The sequence below is a fragment of the Vigna unguiculata genome, chromosome 4, assembly GCF_004118075.2.
Source record: "Vigna unguiculata cultivar IT97K-499-35 chromosome 4, ASM411807v1, whole genome shotgun sequence".
Classification (NCBI taxonomy): domain Eukaryota; kingdom Viridiplantae; phylum Streptophyta; class Magnoliopsida; order Fabales; family Fabaceae; genus Vigna; species Vigna unguiculata.
Window position 1 is genome coordinate 8,392,669 of NC_040282.1, and position 24,299 is coordinate 8,416,967.

A 24,299-nucleotide genomic window follows, 5' to 3' on the forward strand; every position below is an offset into this window, starting at 1 on the left:
ACAACGCAGGAAGCATTAAGTGATCTTATTCATCCTATCAGATTTTGTAAGAACAATAATTTTTTTTTTACCATGATAACTCACACCTTGGTCACTTATCCAACAATATGAACTCTTTTCTATATAATATGCAATTATTAGGAAAAGTAATTTTTTCTTTTACTCCATAAATAGTATACACAATATCTTCTATGTCTCACGGTAACGGGCGGACAATGCATTACCTTATATAAGCATTTCATTCAACAATTCTAACAATTGAGTGAAACATTTTAATAGTTTATAAACGTGTGAAACTTATACAACCCCACATAGAAAGGCTTCTCTGAGTCATTTTCAAGGTATCATACATACAGACGTGTACGTTGAAATTCACTACTAGATATATGAGTTTTAATAACATTTAAAAAATGTTGCTAAAGCCTAAAAAAATGTTACCATTTGCAAAGGTAACATTTATACACATGTTATGTATAGTACATGTTACAAAAAGGCTTTAACAACATTTTTATCTATATTTAGCATCATTTTAAAAATGTTACTAATTAGTGTCTTTACTAACATTAGAAAAATGTTACAAATTTAGTTTTTTGTAACACTTGGAAAATGTTACCAATACATTTTCTAGCATTTAAAAAAAATGTTACCTCTATATATATTCTAACATTTCAATAAATGTTACCAATAATCTTGTTTTGTAACCATTAAAAAATGTTACAAATTGTCTTTTTGTAACAATTAAAAAATGTTACAAATTATCTTTTTGTAACATTTTAAAATTGTTACTAATTTATCTACTTGCTACACATAAGGAAAATTCAGCAATCTAATCTATTTTGCTATTTATTTTTTATAAAATTATGTTAAAACATAGAAATACTAGTAATGTATTGTATTTCTCAAAAGCAAAGCAAGAGCAACCATGTAATCTGAAACCTCATATCAAAGCCATGTCAAGTTGAGCCTCAAGTTCACAAGTACCAAACCAGAACAATTTAAGAAAAACAGATGGCCAACTAACTTTATTAAGGTCATTTTAAATCCTGAACAAATTATCCTTTCAAGTTTGTTTACTTTCATTGTTCCAACCTTTTCAAACACCAACCACTTGCAATCTGCATCAAATGTCTCCCTTTTGTAGTGATATACTATCGTATAGAGGGAGATATGGAGGAAAACGAGGCAAAGCTCCCAATGGCGTGTTGAAAGCCCTCTCCAATGCTCTATAAATATTCTCTACATGCCTAAGCTTTCATCTTTAACCTATCCACCTGAAAAGTTTGAGAATTCAGCTCATGTTAACTGCATATAGAGTGTAAAACAATGGAATACTATCATAGTAACTACTCAACGACAATAATGGTGGTAAAAAAAGAATTCTCTCAACATGATACCTGCCAATATAAAGCGTTTTAATAATGTAAGCACTGAGTAGACCTCTCTGGTTTTTGCATCCTCAATTGCTTTTTAATCATTAACTATACTTGGCTAAATCTGATTCAACAAGGTCTGCAATTTAATAACCTCTCTGGTTTATTGCTTCATGGTGTAATCATATCATGCATACAAAACATTCCCCTGCCTTGATTTGGAAGAAAGTTGCTTCATTGCTATTATTTTCCCATCTGATAAATTTCCCTGCATATGGAGCAATGCAATATAGTTGTTGGGTTGGAATGCTGATTTTTCCCTCAAAAGTAATATCTTCAATTAAAATAGACTCATAATAATTGAGGGGTATGCCATATTATCCAAATTACCTTGTACATAGGACCAAACCCTCCTTCTCCAATTTTGTTGGCTTTGTTGAAGTTATTTGATTTGTCGTAAGGTAAATATACCCATTTGCAGTTTTAACCCCTTTAGCTCTGTCAATTAAACTAAAAAAGACTGTAAATTTAACTGCATACCCTAAATTTAGGCTCATAAGAAAATTCATGTTGCATGCAAGAGTTCATTTTTGTACATTGAAAGTCCTTAAGGTGAAGCACAAAGGTTATCATCATGACAGAATAAGTTATTTGCAATTACCTTTTGCTAAAGAACTTTTCTGTCCTATAAATTATAAACATAAAAGAGATGACTTGTGCCTATTCAAGAAATACAGTTCACACCTCTGTCTCACTTTTACTTGTGCCAATTTCAAAATATCTGCTCAAGCAAGAAAGGTAAAAGAAGAAATTCAGCACAGATAAAGAACAAAAATCAAACACTTCTATAGCTGACGAAGGATATCAATAACGATAGCCCTAATGATTTATTCTTTATAAACATCTTTCAGAACATTGTATATACAACAACATGCAGAAAAAAAAAACATAAAAGCATCAAAAGAAATTCCCTCCGAAACCAATTCTAGCACTCAAAACTAAGGATGACAACAGCAACTAGAAATTCAGAATCGGACACCACATCAACAAGTATAAGAACGATAATCATAAGCAATAGCCAGAAACAAAAGGTTAGAGAAAACAAAAACAGTGTTGTGGCATGAGGGGAATATATATAAAAAGTATGATAAAAATTGAAGAAAGACATAGAAAAAGAGATCATACAACTGGCCATATGCATCTTAATGAGCTTAAAATCCTCCAGTGTGATACCTTTTTCCTTGTCAAGTGTATTCACCATATCCACATCTTCCTGGTCCAGAAGATGCTTGCTGCAAGGTTCATAACCCCAAGAATACCAAATTACAACACAGATGCACACAGAGAGAAAGAAGGAATCTTGGGGAGGAGATGAAACATACTAATGAGATGATGTTCAGAAATTGGCAGCCATATTTCTTCATAAATGAGCGAACACATTTGAATTATAAAAGAAATATACATAACTTTTTAAATGATTATATAACTGACGGCTATAACAATTCATATACCATTGTAAATATATGTGAAATTTATAATAGACACACGTGTGTGTGTATATACATACATACATATATATATATATATATATATATATATATATATATATATATATATATATATATATATATATTATGTGTTTTATTTAACAAATTTTTTGATAAATATTTTAAGAAAAAAATGAAAATAAACGTTTACACAAATTATAATGTTAATTTTTGACCATTTAATCTAGTCTCTAGAAATAAATTTATATAAATAAATATATTTATGTTTATGTATTCAGAGATATTTGAAGGAAGACTTACCCTGTGCTTAAAACAGCTGGATGAACATTATATTCTTTGGCAAAAACAAAAGGAACAATTCCCTGAGGTAGAGCTGCCTGCCACATGCAAGATCATGATCATGCAAACTATTTACCTTTAAATGACCTGAAAAGTAGAAAAAAAAATAAAAAAAACAAAAGGTTCTTGAAGCACCACACTTGGGGCATTTATCTTCATTCTCATGCTCTTTCCAAAATAGGATACAGTCATTAGGACAAGCATGGATTTTTTCATAACTACAACCTAACTCTTTGATTATGTATTTGCAATCTTAAAATGTTACTGGCAAAGAAGAGTTTTCAGGAAGCAATTCTTTGAGCAATAGTAGTAACGCACTAAATGATACATCGCTCCACCCATAAAGGTTCTTAATATGGAGTAAACGAACAATGATTGATAGTTTTGAGAATTTTTTACAACCCGGGTATGCTTCTTGACGAGCATCACGTACTAAATTGTAAATCCTCACCATTTCTACATCAAACTCTTCGTCTTCATCCAATATGTCATCAAAATCACACTCAGGCATCATGAAAGTATCCTCTAAAAGTTCATCCAAATTATCATGCATATTAGCCTTTCCTTTATCCACTTTTGAAGATCCACCTTCCCCATGAAAAATCCATTTATCATATCTTTTATCAAATCCATCACAAATTAAGTGTTCATACACTTCTGCTCGGTTACTCCAACAACAATTATTACAATTCTTGCACGGACATAAAATTTGATCACCTTGTGCTGCATTACTAAATGCAAAGTCGAGAAACTTGTTTAAACCATCTAAATACCTGCCAGAAGATCTTGGTTGACACATCCAACTTTTGTCCATGACTCTGGTTTTCTCGTTAATTTTCCTTGATAATTGTTTCAGCTACTGTTAAGATAATTGCTGTAAAAAACATAATTGAATTAGATAATTGTTTCAACTTTGTGGTCCAAAAAATATATCACTCAAAAAATCAATATAAGAAAGAATTAGTATTATCTTCAACTTAAAACAAACATAAGAAAATCAATTTATAAATTTTATTCTTTATATATTATTCAATTTTTTTATTTTATTTAATATGACACATAAACTTACATCTAAATTTTGAACAAAATATAATAAACAAAGAAGAAGAAAATCATTGACAATTTTTGGGCATCATAAAACAGTCTTCTTATATGATTCTAAAATAACAAATATGAATTTCTTTTAGACAGGGAACAAGACATTAGCCAAAAGTTATTTATAATATAACTTCTTGTGGCTAAGAGAAACTAACGAATAAAGATTATATGGCATCTAAGTGAGCCAAAAGTTAAGACTACAGAAAGAATATAAAGAAAAACTGAGCTTCTCAATAAATAATAAGACCATGTTTGGAAAAAGCATCATCCACACTCTGTTTTTTATCATTGATCTATTATATATATATGGATCAAGTAAAACTATATTTATACAAAAAGAAATATTAGAGCAAAAAAGTTGGTGATTATAATAGAAAGCACAAGCAAGAGCATGAAGGTGATATAGAGAATCTTAAGAACAAATACAAACAAAATGATTCTTCCAAAAGAATATACAACACAGAATAAAACTGATATATCACATAGTGACTTATCAGTTTAGCTTTCTAGGATATGCATAGGTAAGTCTTGAAAAATCATGCATCTATCAGCAAAGTTGCAGATAAATTTTTTACAGAACTAACTACATAAGAAAAATAACTACATAATAAACTGATGATAAAAGGAGTAAGTAGGAATTTGAGATGTATAAATTACATATTGTGTAATCTTAACATGTTGATAATCTCATACCCTTGTGTGAATGTTATTGTTTTATCAGTGAATGGAAAATATAGTTTTTTTTTTCTAATAACTTATGTATTTTGATAAAAAGATTTTGAGGAAAAAATTCCAATACATTTATAAGTTGATTTGCATATAAAATAATTCCACATATATTCTCACCTTATTTAATGATTGAATTTATTGAATACATGTAACTTGTTAGATTCATAAAATAATGTGATGTTACATTTGTATAAAATTTGTGTACCAAACTGCAACAGAACTGAATTATAAATAATATAGTTGAGTTACAGTTGTTCTTTTATTTTAAGAAGAGAAATCACATCAAATCCTATTTGAACATATAAATGACAATATGGGGGTCATCTCAAGCTCAACTAAGGAACATACAACATCAAATATAAATTTATCTGTAAGAAAGAAAGTAATTAATAGTTTTATAAATCAAAATGACTTTATGTTTAATTTTTTTAATTTATAAATCTTTTTTATATATTTCTATAAATAGTTAGTTTCTTTTATCCAAACAGACTATAAGTTAGAATGAGTTCTTATCATTTTAATTAACTACACCAAGGTTTCTTAATAAAACCTGTTTAATCTAAATCTCACAAAATGAGGCTTTTTATTCACATTTTAAACCAGACAAGATGCAATACTTACTTATGTTGTTGCCTTCGTGTTCTTTAATATTAAAACTAAAATTTTGTTTGAAGAGTTTAGATACAAAAGTTGTGATTAGAAATAATGGTTTAGAAGTAACTAATAATTTCTTGGCAAGGTACATAATTATGTTGCAACACTTAATTCCAGGCAAATTGGAGACAAGAAAAGTTATGAGATGCCCCAACAATTAAAATAAATTCCTTCTCCTCTTTTTTTGACTTTTTGGGTGCCTCCATTGTAAATAAACTAGATTTGCTTTAACATATTCATGTCTAATTGTTGTGGAAAATCCATGACAGAATCCCATGATTCACACGCTGTGAATCATACTATGTTGACAAATGGATAGAAAAAAGCATCATCATGTACAACCTAATCATAATTACTTACTTTCCTTCCTTTCTCTTCTTCCTTTTTCCACTCCTTTTAATTCTAAAATATCTCCTCATCATATCTCTTTTTTTTTTTTTAATTTTCTCCCTTGCTTCCTCTTTTTTGTAGTAACCCTCCTATTTTTTTAATTTAAAGGGAAAAGAAAGGTTGCTTTCCCATTAGGGCAACCGTGATCAGAAGGCAAAAAATAAAAATTCATTACAGTTCATTCTTAAAGTCACCAATTGCTCTATCTATTAAAAATCAAGATTATATATAGTTGTGTAGTTAAATATTAAAAAGAGGCATTAATCAGTTGCTCCTATTGGACAGGAAAATAATTTGGCCAATCATAAGACCATAGAACAATTCCACATTACACCAAAATAATAAAAAGGACAATTTATAGACCATCAGAATGCAGTCTTTGCAGCAGTTGAATAAAATATACACAAATAGTTGTTGCTTTTATAGAGTAAATGAGGGGAAAAAAAGAAAGTCACGCACCAAGAACAAGACTCCAGGAACAAAGCTGAGGAGAATTATATGCCTTGAAATCCCTGAAATGCATAACTAGTGACATAATACAACATAGATGAAAATTTTTATTTTCTCACATTCCAACAACAAATTTTACAGTACAACATGGGCAGAGGAATAACCATGACAATATGAAAACTTAAGAAGTAGGCACACAAAGAGAAGCCATAAAAAACATTCCACTCAAACATAACCATAATTCCACTCAAACAATTCAAAAAACGAAGCCCCAATTCCACTAAACAAAATTGTCAAAATAAACTCAAAATTTAGACACGAACCTGAAGATGCAATGCAAGATGAGTCGACGAAGACAAAATCACACCTCGTAGAATTTGGAGGAAGAAGAAAAACGCAATGTCTGAAAGATGAGTCAACGGAGACAGAATCACACCTCGTAGAATTTGGAGGAAGAAGGAAAACGCAGAATTTGGAGGAAGAAGGAAAGCGCAATGACTACAAGATGAGTTAGCGGAAACAAAATCAAACCTGTAGAATTTGGAGGAAGAAGGGAAATGTTGACAGGTTCAGGAGTTTAAGGTAAAAGGATGTTGGAGAAGTTGGGAATCAGAAGCACGGAAGTTAGGTTTAGGAGTTTGAGGTAAAGAGGATGTTGGAGAAATTGGGAAACAGAAGCACGGAGGTTTGGTTGGGATGAACGTATACTCTAAATCTGAACTAAATTTTAATGTTTGTTTTTAATCAATTATAAATTTATTTAAAATATTGATTTCAAATTGTAACCATCTATAATTTAAATAACCGAAAATAATGTATAAGGTTGGTTGTTAATTTAAATTTATAATTAAATAAATTATAATATTACTTTAATTTTATTTTAAAATAAATTAAAATATTACTTTAATATATTAAATTTTAAATTAATATTAACTATTTCAATATTATAATAAAATTATTGTTATATTTTTAAATTTTACGGTTAAGGTAAAAAAGTGAAAATTATTTATTTATTTATAGTAACATTTATTTAAAAATGTTACAATATCATAATAACCATGCAACATTTTTAATTAGTTATAGTAACATTTTTTAAAAAGTATTACTATAATCATTTATAAGGTAACATTTAAGATAAATGTAACATAAAAATGTTACTAAATCTAATAAATCCTGTAGTAGCATTGTTGTCCAACTTTAGTGACCATTTTCTCAAATCAATCTTCCATAACCCAATCAAAAAGTTGAGATCCAAACACACTTCGAATGCTTAACAAATTCAACATGCCAATTCCACATTATATAATTCTTTAAGAAATCGTCATAAAAATGTTCAAATATCGCACCAGTGCAAGGGGCGGGCTTTGGCAGTCCAGGAAGGGACTTTGGCAACGTTTTACAGTAATAAAGAATATCTGGGTGTTTTGACCCTTTTACAGTAATAAATTACAACAAAGATATCTTTTATAAACCCTTGTGACTAAGACCAAGGTTGAGTTTGTATTGATGGATGTACTGTTGATGCTGGTGTGCAAGAGTGGATGTTTCCATGAATTTGAAAGAACTGATTTATTGTGATGAAAAGGACGTGCATCCACGCACAAGTGCAAAGATCAGTGAAGATTTATTGTGCTCAATGTGAAAATAAAAATCATCCTTTATTTTTTTTATTTTAATTAATTAAATTCTTATATATATATATATATATATATATATATATATATATATCATTTTTATTTTTTATTACATATAATATAATATAATAATAATATAATAAATAATAATAATGATAGTAACTATTACAATATAAATAACAATATTAATAACAATAATTATAATATTAAAATTAAAATTAATAAATTATATTTAATTTTAATTTTAATTAATATTAATAATAACAATAATGAATATTAACACTAATTTAAATAATAATATAAAATAATTTATTTTCGAAAATGTTTTTAAATTTATTCCAATTTTTTATTATTTTTATTTTTTCATTACAATTAAAAAATTCAATTTTATTTTAATATAATTTTTACCGCTTAAGTTTAAATTTATTCACATTTCTATATAAGGGTAAATTGGTAATTATATATTTTTATCAATTAAATATTTTTCTAATTTAGCAAATACATAACATCATTCACACCCTCACAAACCTTTTCCACATCCATCCTTTCAAATCCCTTATTCCAAACAACACCACAATCCTCTCTTTATATGTAAAATCCTAGAAAATTGTATTTTAAGAGTGATAGTGGTTTACAAATAATGAGACTCAATTATTTTAATATTAAAAGGTTTTAGTATAAATAGAATTTTTATAAAACAATTTTATTATTTTAAAACACATCATCTCTCCAGAAACCACTTTTCTATAGCTCTCTAACTTTTCTCTAAGAGTTTTGTTTTTCTGGTCGTTTGATTGAATAATCGAGACCGTACGATTGATCCTCTCGACGATTGCTCTCTTTTTGGTAGATTTCTATTTTCTGTTGCATGTTAGCTCTCTTTCGGTTGCATGTGTCATTTTATTCATCAGTATGAGTCTATGCTGATCAGTGATCATAATGTTATATTTTATATAATAAAATTATATAAAATTATTATTCTCTATATAATTATTATTATTATTATGGATTAACATTAATAATAAATTAAGTTATTCGTTAATATTAATTATTATATGGGTAATATATATATATATATATATATAAATTTTGGGTATTCTGATAAACGATCTGTGATGGGGTTGGATTGTTTAATAAACGGTCTGTGATGGGCTTGAATAATCAGATACATTTTGAGAGGTCCCTGGTCTCTACTGAGGGGATATAAAACTGATACCCATTAGTCAGTTTTAAGGTAACAACGTAAAATACTTTTACGTTAGAAAATATCCATCAAAAGAGAACAGTAACATCTCATACTACGTGCTTCCATGGATCCTTCATTAGTTCTAGGTACACAATTTTTAACTCATACTTGAATATATTGTATTATTGTATCTTATGCATATATTATTTCTATCAATTGGTATCAGAGCCTATTAAGATACAAAATATAATTATTCATTATTCTTTTGAAAAGTGTATCATGATATTGGAAATTTAATAGAGGGGATTAGTTACTGTTTAAAACCCTAATTATGTTCAAAATCCTAATTAAGGAAACCCCAATATTGATAAGCTTCTCTCTCGGCAAACCCAATTTTATGGGTTTTATGTTTGCACAGTGCAAACCTAATTGTTCTTGAAAATCCTAATTGGTAGCCATGTCTGTAAGGATCACGATGCTGCATCGGAGGTCGGTTTTGTTTATGCGCGGTGGTCATCTTTTGTTCACTGCATCGGTGTAGATTTTTTTTGCACTGTTCATCGGAGGTCTTGATGGCACTGTTCACTGCATCGGCACTGTTCACTGCATCGGTGGTCATCTGTTCATCGCACTGTTCACTGCATCGGCAGTTTTGATGGCACTTTTTTCGCACCTCAATGGCCACTGTGCGTCGGTTACTTTTTGAATTTTTCAAAACATAATGGCCACGTGCACTGTGGCTAATAAATTGCAGCGACACCTTAAAAAATTAAATTAAATAAATAATAATAAAATAAAATTAATAATAATAAAATTAAATTAATAATAATAAAATAAATAAATAAATAAAAATTAAATTAATAATAATAACGATTATTATTATTATTATTATTATTATTATTATTATTATTATTATTTCATGCATTATATAATTTATTATATTTTTGTTAAGCATGATATAATTTTATATAATTGTTAACTCACCTATCGTGGTTCACTTGTATGAAATTTTATGGAAATGATATAATTTAAATATTTTTTTAATTAATTTGATATTACATTAATATTAATTATACCCTATCGGTATTTTATTATTAATGTATTTTATTTTTCTTGATACAATTTATTATTAATGTATTTTATGTGAATTATTTGTCTGTACCTATCGGTATTAGATTTCTTTTGGCATGAGATGTTCATTGTATTTTATTATATTTTATATTTTGTTTTATTTCTTATTTATTATGATTCGGGACCCTTAGGCGGGATCATAGTGAATGAGAAATAATTTGATATCATAGGCATATTTTGCTGTGTATTCAGAAACATTTATTTTGTTTATTTACACAATAAGTGTGTATTAAATGTTTCTTTGTTATTTTGATACCAGCTTCTTTGCCTATGCCATTGACTTCGGTCAAAACTTTAAATGGGACAAATTTTGAGGACTGGAAAGAATCTTTGGATTTGTATCTAGCAATTACCAACATGGATTTTTCCTTGAGAGAAGCAGAACCTTCAGCTCTTACGCCTGAGTCCACTATTGTCCAGAGAGCTTCTCGTGAAAAATGGGAACACTCGAACAGGGTGTGCCTAATGGTGATGAGATATACCATGGAGAAGTCTATTCGACAGAGCATTCCGGATAATGACAATGCTAAGGATTTTATGAGATCAGTTGGTGAGAAGTTTAAGACTTTTGATAAAGCTCAAAAGGGTCAATATCTGTCACTTCTTGAGAAGACCAAATATGATGGTGTCAGTGGTGTTCGTGAGCATATGATGAAGCTTGTGCACTATTATAACAAACTCAAATCTCTAAAGGTAGATCTTGGTGATAGTTACTTGGTTTGGCAGGTTATGGAATCTCTTCCTTCTCAGTTTGATGTGTTGAAGACTTCTTACAACACTCAAAAGGAGGAATGGACAATTGATGAAATGATAGCTATTATTTCTCAAGAGGAAGCATCGATTAAAAAGACCAAGTCTCATAGTGTGCAGTTTACAGCTACTAATTCAAGCACTAAACCTGTGAAAAAGGGCTTCAAAGGTAAATCTCGTCCTGAAAAAGGGAACACAGGGAAAGCACCAGCGGTTTTGGAGCCTAAGAAGTACTTCAAGGGGAATTGTGCCTATTGTAAGAAATTTGGACACAAGATAGCTGATTGTTATATTCTTAAGAAGAAGAATGCTGATAAGGAAGGTATACTCCTATATGCTCTAGCTTGTTTTGAATCTAATGTTATTGATGTTCCTCCCAATTCTTGGTGGTTAGACTCGGGTGCTACTATTCATGTTGTGAATTATTTACAGGGGTTCACAAGTCTGAGAAAACCAAGTGATGTCGAGTCCAAGATTATCATGGGAGATGGAGCTAGAGCACTAGTTGAAGACATAGGAGTAGTTTCTTTAAATTTACCTTCTGGACATGTTTTGTTATTAAAAGACGTTGTTTATGTACCTTCTATGAGAAGAAATTTGATTTCAGTTTCAATTTTGGACAAATGTGGCTACACTTTTGAATTTGGCAATGGTAAACTTGTTGTTTATTTCAATTCAATTATTGTTGGCTCAGGAGTTTTATATGATGGACTTTACATGCTGAATCTGAATGATATGTCTGTTAATTCTGTTATTGGACATAAGCGTAGTAGAGTTGATGAAAATTCCTCTATGTTGTGGCATAGACGTCTGGGACATATTTCTAGACCTCGATTGAGAGGTTGATTAAAGAGGGTATTTTGCATGATTTGGATTTTTCTGATTTTGATACTTGTGTTGATTGTGTTAAGGGCAAGCTTACCGCAAAAGTAAGAAATACAGGAGCAAACAGGAGTGATAATGTGTTGGAGCTTATTCATACTGATATATGTGGACCTATCACACCCACTTCCATGGGCGGATATAGGTATTTTATTACGTTTATAGACGATTATTCCCGTTTTGGCTGGATAGATCTCCTACAGGAAAAATCAAGTTCCTTGGATGCTTTTAAGTCTTTTAAAGCTGCTATTGAGTTGAAAACAGGAAAGAAGATAAAATGTGTAAGGTCTGACAGAGGTGGAGAGTATTATGGCAGATATGATGAGACTGGAAGAAATCCTGGACCTTTCGCTAGATTTCTTGATGAATGTGGTATTGAAGCTCAGTATACTATGCCTGGTACTCCTCAGCAAAATGGAGTTGCAGAAAGGAGGAATCGCACTCTTTTAGAGATGGTGAGATGTATGTTGAGTCATTCCTCCTTACCGATTTCCTTTGGGGAGATGCTTTAAGGACTGCTGTGTATATTCTTAATCAAGTACCTAGCAAGTCTGTTTCAAAGACTCCTTATGAACTCATGTCTGGGAAGAAGCCAAGTTTGAGACATTTCCATGTGTGGGGCTGTAAGGCGGAGGTGAGGCCTTATAATCCTCAGTTAAAAAAACTTGATCTCAAGACTGTCAGTGGGTTCTTTATTGGTTATTGTGTGGGTTCTCGTGGTAGCAGGTTTTATTGTCCTTCTCACTCTATGCGGGTTATTGAGTCTGACCGTGCGGTATTCTTTGAGGATAATTTGGACAGTGGGAGCAATACACCACGACCAGTCACTTTTAGAGAAGACCGTGTTGTTATTCCCGTGCCATCCATTTATCTTCCTGCAGATAATGTCATTCCAGTTGTCCGTGATGAAAATGAATTTGTTCCAGATCTTGTGGATGCCACAACACCTGTAGTAGATGAACAAGTTCATGATGATGTTGTTGAAGAAATTTCTTTGAGGAGATCTCAAAGAGTACGCAGGTCTTCTATATCTGATGATTATCTAGTGTATCTTCAAGAGCATGAATATGATCTAAATAATGTTGATGATCCTACTACTTTTGAAGAGGCTATCTCTAGTTCTCATGGTGATGATTGGTTAAATGCTATGCATGATGAGTTAGCTTCTATGGCCCATAATGATGTTTGGGATCTTGTGGATTTGCCACTAGGTTGTAAACCAGTTGGGTGTAAATGGGTCTTCAAGACTAAGCGTAGTCCAGATGGAAAAGTTGAAAGGTATAAAGCCAGACTTGTAGCAAAAGGCTATAGTCAGAGGGATGGCATTGATTATAAGGAGACTTTCTCACCGGTCTCTACTAAGGATGCTTTTCGTGTTGTTATGGCTTTAGTAGCTCATTTTGATTTGGAGCTTCATCAAATGGATGTAAAAACAGCTTTTTTGAATGGAGATTTATTTGAAGAAGTGTATATGGTTCAACCTGATGGTTTTGCTAAAAAAGGTAAGGAGCATTTGGTTTGCAGGTTGAAGAAGTCTATTTATGGACTAAGACAAGCTTCTAGGCAATGGTATTTGAAATTTGATCAGGTGGTCACTTCTTTTGGCTTCAAGGAAAATGCCTCAGATCAATGCATTTACTTGAAGAAAAATGGGAGCCATTTCATCATTCTTGTTTTATATGTTGATGATATTCTTCTTGCTAGTAGTAGTGTTGAACTTTTGATTGAGACAAAATTGATACTAAATAGCCACTTTGATATGAAGGACCTTGGTGATGCTTCTGTTGTTCTGGGCATTCAGATCTCTCGTGACAGGTCACGTGGCATTCTTGGTTTGTCTCAAAGAGGATACATAGATAAAGTCCTCAAGAGGTTTAACATGCATTCTTGCTCCTCATGTGCAGCACCTGTTCAAAAGGGTGACAAACTCTCCAAATCTCAGTGTCCTCAAAATGATAATGACAAAGTTGAAATGAAAAAAATCCCATATGCTTCCGCTGTTGGTAGTTTAATGTATGCTCAAGTTTGTACTCGTCCCGATATTGCTTTTGCTGTTAATGCTTTAGGGAGATACTTGAGTGATCCAGGTTTGGATCATTGGAAAGCTGTTAAAAAGGTCTTTAGATATTTGCAGGGAACTAAGGATCATATGTTGACCTTTAAGAAGTCTGATCAACTTCAGGTCATTGGTTATTCTGATTCTGATTTTGCTGGTTGCCCTGACGACCGAAAGTCTACTTCTGGCTTTATTTTTATGATGGCAGGAGGAGCCATTTCTTGGAAGAGTGTTAAACAAACTCTTACAGCTACTTCCACTATGGAGGCAGAGTATGTTGCTTGTTATGAAGCTACTTGTCAAGCTGTGTGGCTTAAAAATTTGATTTCTGGCTTTCAAATTGTTGAAAGTATTTCTAGGCCACTTGTGATATATTGTGACAACACTGCTGCCGTCCATTTATCTCAAAACAATAGAAGTTCTACTCGCTCAAAGCATTTTGATATAAAATTTCTGTTTGTTAGAGAGAAAGTTTTGGATTATCAAACTCGGATTGAGCATACTGCTACAGAAAATATGTTAGCAGACCCACTAACTAAAGGCTTATCTGTTGGAGTTTTTCAAAATCATGTAACTCATATGGGTGTGGTTAAGTCTTTTGATGTATTGGGTTAGTGGGAGTCTGAGATTTACACTCTATATTATTATGGTTTTCATGAGATGTAAATTTGTCAATGACGTCAGTTTCGTTACATCTTTTCTCTTTCTACATAGAGAATTTATGAACCATTTTGGGATCACATATTTATTATGTTTGTTTTTATTCTATATATTATCCATTATTTAAGAAATCTAAGCATATGGTAAGTATCCCTATCGGATATTATCTTTGTGATTTATGTTTATATTTCTTAATTGGTATTTGTACTTATGTTGCAATTGATATAATTAATTTATTTATTAATGTTATCCAAGTGGGAGAATGTTATATTTTATATAATAAAATTATATAAAATTATTATTCTCTATATAATTATTATTATTATGGATTAGCATTAATAATAAATTAAGTTATTCGTTAATATTAATTATTATATGGGTAATATATATATATATATATATATATATATATATATATATATATATATGGGTATTCTGATAAACGATCTGTGATGGGGTTGGATTGTTTAATAAACGGTCTGTGATGGGCTTGAATAATCAGATACATTTTGAGAGGTCCCTGGTCTCTGCTGAGGGATATAAAACTGATACCCATTAGTCAGTTTTAAGTAACAACGTAAAATACTCTTACGTTTAGAAAATATCCATCAGAAAGAGAACAGTAACATCTCATACTACGTGCTTCCATGGATCCTTCATTAGTTCCAGGTACACAATTTTTAACTCATACTTGAATATATTGTATTATTGTATCTTATGCATATATTATTTCTATCACATAATGGTATATCCTGATTGTTCTTGTGATGTTTATATGTGTAGATAGAGCATCCTGATGAGTTAGAGGTGTTTGGTGTTCATAGGGGAAGCTAATTGCATTGTTTTAGGTTATATACATGTTAGAATTACTAATTACATTGTTGTACTATGATTTACTAGTCTGCTTGAGTTGTATGATGAATTTTACCTATTGATGTTTGGGGTTGTATATGAGTTATGGTATGATATGAAATATATGAAATTAGGGTATATAGGTTGAATTTTGTTTATCTGGAATTATTGATGTTTGGTATTGCAATTGAGATTAATTGATATTGATGTTTGTACTAAACTTGATTTTTATCTATGCTTGACATTTGCCAATGTTCTTGGGTTGTTTGGACCGGCTCGAGTAGGTATAATTATGCATAAATCATATTTTATGTAATTTTGCAGACTCGTTGGGCGAGTATTACTCGTTGGGCGAATGGGTTGATCTGTAGAATTATGTAGATTCGCAAACTCACTAGGAGAGTAATTCTTGCTGGGCAAATTTCCAAGTCAGGAACTTCTAGACCTGGGTCAGTAGTTGGGCGAGTATTACTAGCTGGGCGAGCATGGGGCAATAGTTGGGCGAGTATTACTAGCTGGGTGAGTAGTTTGAAACCTAAATTATTCCTTATGTGGTCAATTAAGTATGATTTGAATTGTTATGGATGTTATTTAAATTATTGATTGAGGAATGAGTTTATGAGCATACTAATTCGAGGAGAACTATTGGTGGTAATTATAGTGTAAGCATTTATGTGGGAGTTCAATTGGAAAGTTATCCTAACGCTCTAATGACCATCAATTTCTCAAGTAAAGAGGATGTAGCATGTGGTGAGAGGAGCAGGAGATCCCAACCTAGGGGTTTTACCTTGACGAAAGGTGTTAACGGACTTACCTTGTGTGTGTTCTATAGCTCTGCAGAGCATTGAATGCCACCACAAGTGCATAACTTACTAGAAATCGACATCAATGCTTATATCTGGATAATTGAGCTTAGTATTAACTCCTTGAGTGATTATAGATCAAAGATATGTTTTATAACATGTATCTAAGTATTTTGCATGATTTAAGTATATATGTATGAATATCTTTATTATAAATTAGCTTACCCTTCTTCTGTGTTTCTGTCTTGTGTTGTTCGCATTCCTTTTGCGATGACCAACTATCAATGGGAGCAGTTGTAGATGTGGTTGTAGTTTCTGAAGCACTTCTGGAGGATGAGGAGTCATCTTTTAGGTTGAGGAGAAGGTTTCAGTGGGAGCTTTAGTAGTGGCCAGTTTAGGTATAGATCTTATAGTTTACTTTAAGTGTATAAGTACTATATTGTTATATTCATATATTTTGTAAGACTGTATTAATATATTTTGTGCACTAGATTATATGTTTTGAAACTATGATGAAACACCCTATTTTATTAGTTTTAAGTTGCTAAAATTGGAATGTTACATCATCCCCTCACATCATCCACTCACTCTCCCTCACATCCACTCTCTAATCCAAACACTACCTAAAAGATCCAAATTCAGCCTAAATCATGTTAATATGCTTGTTGAGTATCTTCCTTCCAGGCATGTCTTTTATAGGTTTGTTTAGAGTGTTATACTCTCTTCTAGGAGAAGAAAACACAACTAACTAGTTCTAGATTGATGAAAGAATATGTTCACACTTATCTACATTAAGAACTAAACTACACACGTCATTTGGTCTCACAATGGTAAAAGAAAAAGAGCCACGACAACAAATCAAGCTCTTTAACTTTACTAATAAATATCTTTACACCACAAAGTGTGTTTTGGAAGCAACTTCTTAATTGTAACCCAAATGCACTTTGTAGTTGGACTTCACTTTGTCTGACCATAGTCACAATTCAGCAAGGGCTCGTATATATTTAACATTTCAATTTACCAAAAATAGTAAGAATCGATACATCATTATATCAACGCCCCAGTTTTTCACCCATGAGAATTCAACTTTTGAATATTTACTATTTATCTATCCAAAGCTTTAAGTTGGACTAGAGTAAACACCTCAGAATCATATGTCAATTCATTCTCAAAAATAACCCTATTTCTTTGTTTACATAGTACCCACAAGGTTTCTATCCACATGCATCTCCAAATTTTGTTCTGTTTACTATTCAATCATATAAGATCAATATGTATGAAATGATATTGTAGATCATTGTGACTAACACTAGTATTTTCAATCCATCTGTGACATTGATTCACATGCTCCATGCTATTTTTCTTCTTACACATGAATAATAATATCTTTTATTAGTAGTTTCCATATTTCATTGATCAAATCATAGAAACTCTTTAAGTCCATTCTTATTCTGCTCACGAATTCAACTTGAATTCGTCTAACTTTGATATATCATTATATAACGAAAGAACTTGGTTTATGATTTAATATCTCACTTTTACTTTTAATTCATGACTTTATCTCATTCAAGAAAACTCTCTTTTCTAGTAAGTATATATATATATATATATATATATATATGTATATATATATATATATATATATACATATATATATATATATACATATATATATATATATACATATATATATATATATATATACATATATATATATACATATATACATATACATATATACATATATAGATATGATATATATATATATGTATACATATATATATGTATACATATATATATATATATACATATATATATATATACATATATATATATATATATATGTATATATGTATATACATATATATATATATATATATATTAATCAACATTTTCTTATATTTTACAAATTTTCGATTATATTTTCCACTAGTCTTTAGGTTATACAAAATAAAAATAATAAAGGTTAAAATAACTTTTTGGTCCCAATTTTCGTCAAGTTTTTTCAAACAAGTCTTAATTTTGGTTTTGTGTTCAAATAGGTCCCAATTTTCGTCAATTTTGTTCAATTGGGTCCTTTTTTACTAACACCGTTTAAATCATTAACGGCCATGAACAGTGACTGTCACGTGTCACTTCGTGGTTTTTTTGAATTTTTTTTATTTTTATTTTTATTTTTTTAAATTTTTTAAATTTTTTTTAAAATTTTGTTAATTTTTTTTAAATGTACATGTGTCAACTTAGGAGTGTGCCACGTGTCACTTCGTGGTTTTTTTGAATTTTTTTAAAAAAAATTTAAATTTTTTTTAAAATATCCACGTGTCAACCCAGTAGCGTGTCACGTGTCAAAACCAATGTTCTAAATTCAATTTGGTCCCTATATTTGTTATTTTTGTTCAATTAGGTCCCAATTTTTCTTAACATTAACCAATTTGGTCCATCTCCAAATTAAAACCAAATTTAATTCTTATATTAAAATTCATATTTTTATTAAATATCTTTATTTAATATATTAAAATTCACATCATTATAACTTTGATATAAAAATTAAATTTGGTCACATCTTCTATAGGGACCAAATTGGTTAATCTTAACAAAAATTAGGACCTAATTGAACAAAAATAACAAATATAGTGACCAAATTGAATATAGAATATTAACTTTGACACGTGGCACACTACTAGATTGACACGTGAACATTTAAAAAATAATTCAAAAAAAATCAAAAAAAAATTCAATAAAATAAAATAAAAAATTCAAAAAAATCACAAAGTGACACGTGGCACACTCCTGGGTTGACACGTGTACATTTTAAAAAAAATTAAAAAAATTAAAAAAAAAATAAAAACCAAAAATAAAAATAAAAAAAAATTCAAAAAAACCACGAAATGACACGTGGCAGTCAATGTTCATGGCCGTTAATGATTTAAACGGTGTTAACAAAAAAGGACCAAATTGAACATAATTGACGAAAATTGGGACCTATTTGAACACAAAACCAAAATTAGAACTTATTTGAAAAAACTTGACGAAAATTGGGACCAAAAAGGTATTTTAACCAATAATAAAATACAATTGGTAACAATTAAATATATGTCACAAATTAACACGAAATGTAATCAACTAAAGATTCATAATATATATTAAATGTTGATGAAGAGATAAGTACTTAAAAAGTAGTAAAAAGTCAATAACATTTTAAATCGTCTGACAATTCAAATTTTAATATAATGATTATCGCCTTCTTTGAATTACATATTAGTTTGATAGGGTTAAACTAAAAACTATATTAGTTTATTTTGATCTTTTTTTTTAGTTTATCCGAGTTGTTCAAAATTAATGGACTAACTCCTTATGTCAATGTTTTACAATTATTATTTTTTACTAGTAACACAATCTCTAAGATTTTGTTATATGTATTTAAGAAGGAAATAAATATTTGAAAATTGATTGTTCGTTCCAGTCCTTTTAGAATACACAGTCCTAAGGGAATATTGAAGATGACGTACATGAGGAAACTACCTTGAGCATAATCTAGTCGGACACATGCCAATCTTGTAGGATGACATGTAGTCAGACTAGTCGGCTAAATCACATAAGTAGTGACGGATCTTAACCAATAATGTTGGGGAGCTAAGATAATATACTCAAAATTAAAAATTTATATATTTAATTATTGTCGTTAACACAATAAAAATGAAGAAATAATTTAGTATAACCATGTATCTATAAAAGAAATCACACATATACAAAGGATTGTCCTTCTTTTTCAAATCTTTGAACTCATTCATAATTGAGTCAAAACTAAAATTTTCAACTATTTCTTTTTCAATGTAAATATAAACATGTTCCAAAGAATTAATATAAAACACGTTCCTCTAATCAAACAATATGATCATTTGTATCATGATTCAGGATACATAAAGCTAAGATATTGAATTTGTATTGATTTCATCTTCACCAATAGATTTCTTTTTATCACTTTTAAGAAATAAATCTATTCTTTTATTCTTCATCAATATACCTATTTCTTTTTTAAGTTTAAGATTAAAAAATAATTTATCATATTTTAATTAAAAAATAAAAATTAAGAGTTACTAAAAGAAAAAATCAATGACAATCAAGTCCCATTAAAAGATGATCATGAAAAAACACATAGTACAATAATTTTTTTCTATAATCATAAAAAAAATTAATATAAGGCTTATGTGATAAAAAATAATGTTAAATATTAAACAAATATTTCACTATCAAATAATGAGAGAGTTACCTTTTTTCTTCACAAATGAAAGAGAACAAATGATAAATGAAAGCAAAAAGAATAAGTTTATATTTAACTGCTTTTTTTTATTCAAAACAAAAAGAAAACATGACAGAGTGTGAGATCAATATAATTTGTAGAAAACTTAAAAAATACAATAAGAAAGAAAATAAAAAATATCTTAATAAATATTTGTATTCTTCATTACATTTGATTTTATATTTTATTATTTATTAATGTTATGTCTTATAAAATAAATAAAAAAGACACCTCATTTTAACTTCTATCAATTTCCAATATATGTTACATATAATTAAAAAATTAAAAAAATTAAAAATAATTAATATATATATATATATATATATAAAAAATTAAAAATTGTGGGGATCACGACCACCCCTGCCCCAATGATCCTCCGCCATTGCACGTAAACCTACTTACTTTAAACGAAGGTAACTCAAGATTACACAACTTATTATGCTTAGTAGTTAATTAAGTCAACTAAATCAAAGCCTAACTAAGTAAGGCCCATGAACCTTAACATAAAAGGCACACTTTATGAAGTATATGTTTATGTTTTTATTCTGACACCTGACTTCCGTACCTCGAATTAACTATGACATCAAATTATTTTTTGCTGGCACCTTTTCTCCTGACTCGAGACCACAGGACGATATACCTTTGAAGTGAAGATTGTGAATTCCTGAATCTTGTATAGGAGACTTTACATTATATACATCATCCCCATAAAAACATAAATTTTACAAAAAGTTATATGATTTCCTAATGTACCTTTTATCTCTCTACTTACCTATTTGTTTAGTCCTAAATATGTTTAATGCATCTCTAATTTTATAAAGTGATAAATAATTTAAAATAAAGTATTTATTTCACACTCATAAAATGGAATAAACTATTCCTCTAAAACATAGTACAAAATGGGGTGTTAGAGTATTTTATCAATTAATAATGCTAAGTACCCAAGCATCATTTGCTATCTCTCACCTTGTCATATGTAGACTTTTCTACTCCAATATTTCAGCAATAAGATAGAACACAAATTCACTATCATTAGTAAAAATGATCAGAACTAGTCCCTATGAGATTAAAATAGTGAATGAACCTCATCCACATGCATACATCTTCATCAACAAGAATGCCATGACATGTGTCCTTGAAAACGCATGTTGAAGGAGGAAAATGTGAATCTCATAATCATGAGAAGAAATTATGCAATGGATTGAGAAACTATATAAGTTACAAGAGTTTGAGAAAAAATATATTAGCATTTGATCAAAACCTAAAACAACACTTGATTTTCACAAACAAACACTTCAGTACAAGAATCAAGATGGACTCCCAAAACACCCAAAACTTGAGCTACAAAGCTGGAGAAGCCCAGGGTGAAGCTCAGGTCTTTCTTTAACTTTTTCTCTCTATCTCAACCAAAATTTGCTAAGAAACATTAACCCTTTTTTATTTCAAAATTATCTCATAATTTCTCTAAAATATATGGAAACATAGTTGCATGTGTGACTTTCTTGCTCATTTTTAAAATATGTTGTTTTAGCTTTAACTTTCTTTCAAAATTTTAGTTGTTTTAGAATTTTAGTATAAATATTGTTTAAGTTTTTAGTTTTGCATCTACATGTGGGTGATCAATTAAACCTATATTTAGAGGAATATTAATAACTTTGTTTTTTTTTGCAGTGTACATATAAAAGTTTTTCTTTGAATTCTTTTTGCTGATTTTTTTGTGTTATTCCTTTGATCTTAAAATACACAAAACAAACACTGTGATCTTAAAATGCACAAATAAACATATTGATTTTGACGATTTGAAATATATTAAAAACTTTTTTAACATGTCAACGTTAATATATTTTAAAAAAACAATATATTTTAACACATAATCTGAACATCATTTTCTTAATGAAATTTACATTAATGAGAACAAAATTGATTACATGACACATTTTAAGACTATCTAATAATTTTGAGGACACTCACAGAAGGTTTTTGGTGGCAATAATTGCAGGAAAAGACCAACACCATGATGGACAAGGCTGCCAATGCTGCTCAATCTGCTCAAGAATCCTTGCAAGAGGTTATTATTTTCCAACATTAATTATTGTATTCAAATAAATTTATAATGATGTGATTATCCATAATTTACATGCAATTATTAAAAGAAAGTGTATATATTTTGTTATGTATATAGGTTGGAAACCAATTGCAGGCTAAAGCACAAGAAGCTGCTGAAGCTGTGAAGAACGCAACAGGGATGAACAACAACAAATGAAGATTAATGGATCTTTAGTTTCCCTTCAAATAAACCCTGTTTGTGCTGATGCATATATTTTACAGGAATATTGTTTCATTCTTTTTCAAATGTAATTATTTTCTATGTTGAGTAATTAACTCAATCAAATATTAGTAACGTTGTTTCATAGTTGAATGGTTGTGACATTCTCTCCTTTCTGAAATGAAATAATTCATCGTTAAAGTTTTTTTTTTTTTTAATAAAGATTAGAATATGATAAATATAAGCTTTATTGAAACAATTAATTAAAATATATAGCTTTATTGCTTCAACAAATACATCATTCTTTTTACGTTGCAAATGACTTAGAAATCGTTTATTTGAAGGAAAGATTTAACATGGATATTGAGTAATATTCTATGTTTGGAAAGGGATTTTAAAATAGCACAAATTTTGAATTTCTTTTATTTTATTTTATTTTACTTTCAAATATTTTATTTCAATGAATGAATACAAGTTTTTGAAATTTCAAATTCTTTGGTCTGGATGCAATAATTTAATTTATTTAATGTGCAAAATATGTTTTCTTAAAAGTATATTTAAAACTGAAAATTTTCTATATTAAATTTTATGAAAATAAAAATGAATCAATTTTCAAATATATGATAATTAAAATTTATACATAATATTCAATATTCAAAAAATAAAAATATTAAGGTTTGTATTAATGCTACTAATGAAAAGAAAAAGAATAGAGAGTACAAATAATAATTTTGATCCCTTAACCCTAAATGTAATAGACTAAATTAATTTTTTTATAACTCTTTAATTTCTCAAATGTACTATTTAGAATTCTCTCTATAATATGAGATACTAAAGAGTAAATAATATAAGATATTATTTCAAATTCAGGGTTTGAAAACATAATCAAACTTTAATTTATTCTAATAAATTTCAAATTCTTCTTAAATACCCATATTTAGCTTTTTCATGTTGTATTTTCTACTTCATTTAGCCATGACTAGAGATGTCAACGAGGCGGGTAGGGTACGGGTAGTAGCTCCCCTGTACCCTACCCGCTAGATAAATATCTGCCCCGTACCCGTACCCATATCCGTCGGGTATCCGTTATGCGGGTATCCGTCTATTTTTTTCATACTCGCGGATATCCACGGGTATCCACGGGTATTTACAAAATTATTTAAAAAATAAATATTTAATCATAAATTCAAATAAAATAAAATAAAATTCATCACTGTCATAAATTTTAAATAAATTTTAAA

The 24,299-nt window shown here is 29.5% G+C and overlaps 2 protein-coding genes and 1 long non-coding RNA gene across 18 annotated transcripts; 2 read left to right on the forward strand and 1 right to left on the reverse strand.

Moving 5' to 3' along the window:
- Window positions 1-994: 994 nt before the first annotated feature.
- Window positions 995-7,247, reverse strand: LOC114182107. 16 transcript variants are annotated; one of them, XR_003604017.1, is made up of 9 exons: window positions 7,070-7,247; window positions 6,862-6,941; window positions 6,548-6,600; window positions 3,991-4,091; window positions 3,179-3,255; window positions 2,604-2,662; window positions 1,761-2,151; window positions 1,395-1,638; window positions 995-1,271 (listed from the first exon to the last, which is right to left on the reverse strand). It is a non-coding gene; the product is annotated as an uncharacterized LOC114182107 (long non-coding RNA). The 16 variants fall into 16 exon arrangements; XR_003604016.1 differs by having other exon boundaries at window positions 2,556-2,662; window positions 3,179-3,304; XR_003604018.1 differs by having other exon boundaries at window positions 1,761-1,868; window positions 2,115-2,151; window positions 3,179-4,091.
- A 3,512-nt stretch (window positions 7,248-10,759) lies between these two features.
- Window positions 10,760-11,523, forward strand: LOC114180453. The gene is made up of 2 exons (XM_028066769.1): window positions 10,760-11,469; window positions 11,520-11,523. Exons 1-2 carry the CDS (start codon window positions 10,760-10,762, stop codon window positions 11,521-11,523), a joined length of 714 nt encoding a protein of 237 aa, XP_027922570.1.
- A 10,528-nt stretch (window positions 11,524-22,051) lies between these two features.
- Window positions 22,052-23,206, forward strand: LOC114182106 (stress-induced protein KIN2-like). Its single transcript, XM_028068863.1, has 3 exons — window positions 22,052-22,167; window positions 22,792-22,860; window positions 22,975-23,206. The coding sequence occupies exons 1-3, from the start codon at window positions 22,105-22,107 to the stop codon at window positions 23,053-23,055; spliced, it is 213 nt and encodes a 70-aa protein (XP_027924664.1). The 5' UTR covers window positions 22,052-22,104; the 3' UTR covers window positions 23,056-23,206.
- Window positions 23,207-24,299: the final 1,093 nt, after the last annotated feature.

Coding starts and splice junctions, on each gene's coding strand:
- LOC114182106 (XM_028068863.1), top strand. CDS start 22,105: ATGGACTCCCAAAACACCCAAAACTTGAGCTACAAAGCTGGAGAAGCC. Junction 22,168..22,791: donor AAGCCCAGGGTGAAGCTCAG/GTCTTTCTTTAA, acceptor CAATAATTGCAG/GAAAAGACCAACACCATGAT. Junction 22,861..22,974: donor CTCAAGAATCCTTGCAAGAG/GTTATTATTTTC, acceptor TTATGTATATAG/GTTGGAAACCAATTGCAGGC.
- LOC114180453 (XM_028066769.1), top strand. CDS start 10,760: ATGCCATTGACTTCGGTCAAAACTTTAAATGGGACAAATTTTGAGGAC.